Source organism: Penaeus vannamei, chromosome 3 (genome assembly GCF_042767895.1).
Source record: "Penaeus vannamei isolate JL-2024 chromosome 3, ASM4276789v1, whole genome shotgun sequence".
Taxonomy (NCBI): domain Eukaryota; kingdom Metazoa; phylum Arthropoda; class Malacostraca; order Decapoda; family Penaeidae; genus Penaeus; species Penaeus vannamei.
In genome coordinates this window covers 30,104,286-30,109,285 of record NC_091551.1, presented here as the reverse complement: position 1 = coordinate 30,109,285, position 5,000 = coordinate 30,104,286, and the positions used below count along the sequence as shown (strand labels likewise).

General features: G+C 45.3%; 1 protein-coding gene across 1 annotated transcript in view; it reads right to left on the bottom strand.

The window, feature by feature from the left end:
• LOC113826395 (piopio) overlaps positions 1-5,000 on the bottom strand; it is a 70,213-nt gene that overhangs the window by 25 nt on the left and 65,188 nt on the right. Inside the window, exons 9-11 of the mRNA XM_070115956.1 lie at positions 2,624-2,786; positions 2,170-2,328; positions 1-598 (exon numbers count right to left, since the gene is read on the bottom strand). The exon at positions 1-598 is cut by the window's left edge and continues 25 nt beyond it. Coding sequence (XP_069972057.1) covers positions 347-598; positions 2,170-2,328; positions 2,624-2,786 — 574 coding nt within the window. The 3' untranslated portion in view covers positions 1-346. The remainder of the gene's footprint in view (positions 599-2,169; positions 2,329-2,623; positions 2,787-5,000) is intronic.

Below are 5,000 nucleotides of genomic sequence, written 5' to 3'. Positions count from 1 at the left end.
AATCTGCCATAGCACTTTCAGGTGTTGAAATGAAATGAAAGGTGTTCGTCTTTTGTTTCTGCACCGATACGATCACCTTTCATGAGATTCGCTTCACTTACTGCTCCGTTTTCAAAACAAATTCACTGGTTATCCACCGAGTATCACATACTATCCGATTCATATAAAAATGGAGTCGATGAATATTTATCACGGACTACGGATATAAATGACAGGGAAAAGGGCCATCAGGTCACAGAAAAACAAAAATCTTTCCTGTCCTTTCCATTTCCTACTTTCTTTTTCCTTGGCCTTTTTCTTCTCTTCCTTCGGTCTGATCTGCCCCATAGATTCATTCTCATGTGCCCTACGACGAGTGACTGTAGGCCGTGTTAGTGTAAGGGCTCGAATAGATGGAAGATCCGGTGGTTGAGTCCTCCTTCCTTCTGCGTCGGCGGGAGATCAGGATGAGAATGGCAGCGATCACGGCCACCATCAGGAGGAGGCCGGCGATAGCGATGCCGATGGCGAACGTTTTTGGGGAAAGACAGAAGGTGTTGGGGTCGTCCTCCAGCTCTTCCTTAATGGGGGTCAGGATCTCTTGCTCGGGATCTGGGATCTGCTGCAATGACGGACAAAGGTACCGGTTTTACTAGCGAAATGTTTTGCTATTTCTGGATATGCATTCCGTTTTAGTCCAGTCAGTGTTACGAACTAAAAATAGAAACTGTAATAATCAAAATATCAACAACAATAAAAATGATAACAATTGTAATGATAATAATGGCAACTATAAAAATAATAATGGTGATAAAAATAATAGTAATGGTAATATAGATAATAAAAACAATACTAACAGCAATAATAATAATAACAATAATAATAGTAATAACACAATAATAACAATAATAATAATAATTATTATTATTATATAATAATAATGATAATGATGATGATAACAATAATAACAACACTCATAATGATGATGATGATGATGATGATGATAATAATAATAATAATAATAATAATAATAATAATAATAATAATAATAATAATAATAATAATAATAATAATAATAATAATAATAATAATAAATCATGATCGTGATCATCATCATAATAATAACAATAACATAAATAATTATAATGATAGCAATAATAATAATAATAATAATAATAATAATAATAATAATAATAATAATAATAATAATAATAATAGATAAAAAAATAACAATGCTGATAATGATAAGATAATGATAATAATAAAAAGATAATGGTGATGATGATGATGATGATGATGATGATAATAACTCAGAGCGCATACCTCCACCAAGGCAATAGGATCACTGATGCAATGAAAATATTAATACTAAAAGAATTACATTAAAATCCCCTTCTCCAAGTACATGGGTGACGTCCATAACGATAACCTCCATGGCGGAGGCAAAGCAAACGGCTAATAATATAATCATGCAAAAAATTCCTGGGTCCGGATCACCACCAAAATTTAATGAAATCTAAGTTAGATTTAGACACACCTCTGGTAAGTTAAAAAATATATATTCATTACCTTTTATTATCCTTCTAGTCAATGAAACAAACAAACTAACCAACGCGACCAAAATACTACTACTACTACTACTACTAATGATGACGATGATGGTAATAATAATAACAACATTAACAATACTAATAATAATATGAACAACAGTAATAGTAATATTAACAATAATGGGGATGATGATGATGATGATGATGATGATGATGATGATGATGATGATGATGATGATGATGATATGATTATGATGATGATGATGATGATGATGATGATGATGATGATATGATTATGATGATGATGATGATGATGATGATGATGATTGATGATGATGATGATGATGATGATTATTGATGATGATGATGATGATATGATGATGATTATTGATGATGATGCAATAATAACAATAAAAACAGCAATAATAATAATAATAATAATAATAATAATAATAATAATAATTATAATAATAATAAATAACAGTAATGATAACAATAACAATATTAATCATAACCATGATAATAATATGACGAAAAATAACAATAATAATTGTAATATTAATACTACTACTAATAATAGTAGCAGTTAATAACAGCGGCGCTACCAACAACAAAGTTCTCCTTCAGAAGAATCCCTTACGTCATCATCCTCGTTGACGTAGAGCCCGGTGAAGACTTCAATGGTGAGGTTCTCGTCGACGTCGGCTTCCACCTCCTTCAGGTTACCGTTGCCGTCGACCTCCGACACGTCCCTGCGGCGACGCCTCAGGACGTTCTGTCCCTCCACGCACACGGGCGGCTGCATCAGGAAGGCATGAGGGGGGGGGGGAATGATTACTTAAGTCCTCTGGCACGGTAACAGTAACAGTCACTAGCGGTGTTCATGAAGGAACGTTTTGCAAATAACATTTATGTAGGTATTGGAGGTGTGTGTGTGTGTGTGTGTGTGTGTGTGTGTGTGTGTGTGTGTGTGTGTGTGTGTGTGTGTGTGTGTGTGTGTGTGTGTGTGATAAACAACACGCCAACATGATGATAACTGTCAACAAATTTCGTCGACATTCTACATGACAGCACTTCATCAGCGAAATACTGACCACATCATCGCAGCCTCCCGCGTTCTTGATACAGAGCTTGACGTTGCACTGATAGTAGACAGACGAGGTGTACGGGAACTTGTGGGCCTGGAAACGGACGATGGCTTTCGTCTTGCTTGATTCATACTCAAAGCCTCCCAAAATTTCGTAGTCGACGGGACAGCTGAGAGGTGAGAATAAGAAGTCAGTTGCTGAGGATCAGTGTTATTTTTGGTCATTTTGAGCGCGTTAAAGCTAAAGTGGTCTAGGGTTAAATTTTGAATTTAACTATTACACCTTATCAATCAATCAATCAATCAATCAATCAATCAATCTCTCTCTCTCTCTCTCTCTCTCTCTCTCCCTCCCTCTCTCTCCCTCTCCCTCCCTCTCTCTCCCTCTCCCTCCCTCTCTCCCCCTCTCCATCCCTCTCTCTCCCTCCCTCCCTCCCTCTCTCTCCCTCCCTCCCTCTCTCTCCCTCCCTCCCTCTCTCTCCCTCCCTCTCTCTCCCTCCCTCTCTCTCTCTCCCTCTCTCTCTCTCCCTCCCTCTCTCTCCCTCTCTCTCTCTCCCTCGCCCTCTCCCCCTCTCTCCCTCTCTCTCCTCTCTCCCTCCCTCTCCTCTCCCTCTCTCTCCATCTCCATCTCCCTCCCTCCCTCTCTCTCCATCTCCATCTCCCTCCCCCTTCTCTCTCCCTCTCCATCTCCCTCCCTCCCTCTCTCTCCCTCTCCATCTCCCTCCCTCCCTCTCTCTCCCTCTCCATCTCCCTCCCTCCCTCTCTCTCCCTCTCCATCTCCCTCCCTCCCTCTCTCTCCCTCTCCATCTCCTCCTCCCTCCCTCTCTCTCCCTCCCTCCCTCTCTCTCTACATCTCCATCTCCCTCCCTCCTTCTGTCCCTCTCTCTCTACATCTCCATCTCCCTCCCTCCTTCTGTCCCTCTCTCTCTACATCTCCATCTCCCTCCCTCCTTCTGTCCCTCTCTCTCTACATCTCCATCTCCCTCCCTCCCTCTCTCTCCATCTCCATCTCCCTTCCTCCCTCTCTCTCCATCTCCATCTCCCTCCCTCCCTCTCTCTCCATCTCCATCTCCCTCCCTCCCTCTCTCTCCATCTCCATCTCCCTCCCTCCCTCCCTCCCTCTCTCTCCATCTCCCTCCATCCCTCTCTCTCCATCTCCATCTCCATCTCCCTCCCTCCCTCCCTCCCTCTCTCTCTCCATCTCCCTCCCTCCCTCCCTCTCTCTCCATCTCCCTCCCTCCCTCCCTCTCTCTCCATCTCCCTCCCTCCCTCCCTCCCTCTCCATCTCCATCTCCCTCCCTCCCTCTCTCTCCATCTCCATCTCCCTCCCTCCCTCTCTCTCCATCTCCATCTCCCTCCCTCCCTCTCTCTCCATCTCCATCTCCCTCCCTCCCTCTCTCTCCATCTCCATCTCCTCCCCTCCTCCCTCTCTCTCCATATCCATCTCCCTCCCTCCCTCTCTCTCCATCTCCCTCCCTCCCTCTCTCTCCATCTCCATCTCCCTCCCTCCCTCTCTCTCCATCTCCATCTCCCTCCCTCCCTCTCTCTCCATCTCCATCTCCCTCCCTCCCTCTCTCTCCATCTCCCTCCCTCCCTCTCTCTCCATCTCCACCTCCCTCCTCCCTCCCTCTCTCTCCATCTCCCATCTCCCTCCCTCCCTCTCTCTCCATCTCCATCTCCCTCCCTCCCTCTCTCTCCATCTCCCTCCCTCCCTCTCTCTCCATCTCCACCTCCTCTCTCTCCATCTCATCTCCCTCCCTCCCTCTCTCTCCATCTCCATCTTCCTCCATCCCTCTCTCTCCATCTCCATCTCCATCTCCCTCCCTCCCTCTCTCTCCATCTCACATCTCCTCCTCTCCCTCCCTCTCTCTCCATCTCCACCTCCCTTCCTCCCTCCCTCTCCATTCTCCATCTCCATCTCCATCTCCCTCCCTCCCTCTCTCTCCATCTCCATCTCCCTCCCTCCCTCTCTCTCCACATCTCCATCTCTCTCTCTCCCATCTCCTCCTCCCTCTCTCACCATCTCCCTCCCCTCCTTCCCTCTCTCTCTGTCCCTCTCCTCCCTCCCTCTCTCTCCCTCTCCCTTCCTCCTCTCTCTCCTCTCTTTTCCTCCCTCTCTCTCTCCCTCCCTCCCTCTCTCACCCTCTCTCTCCCTCTCCCTCCCTCCTCTCACCATCTCTCTCCTCTCCCTCCCTCCCTCCTCCCCTCCCTCCCTCTCTCTCTCTCTCTCTCTCTCTCTCTCTCTCTCTCTCTCTCTCTCTCTCTCTCTCCCTCTCTCTCTCTCTCTCTCTCTCTCTCTCTCTCTCTCTCTCTCTCTCTCTCTCTCTCTCTCTCTCCCTTCCTCTCTCTCTCTCTCCCTTCCCTCTCTCTCTCTCTCCCTTCTC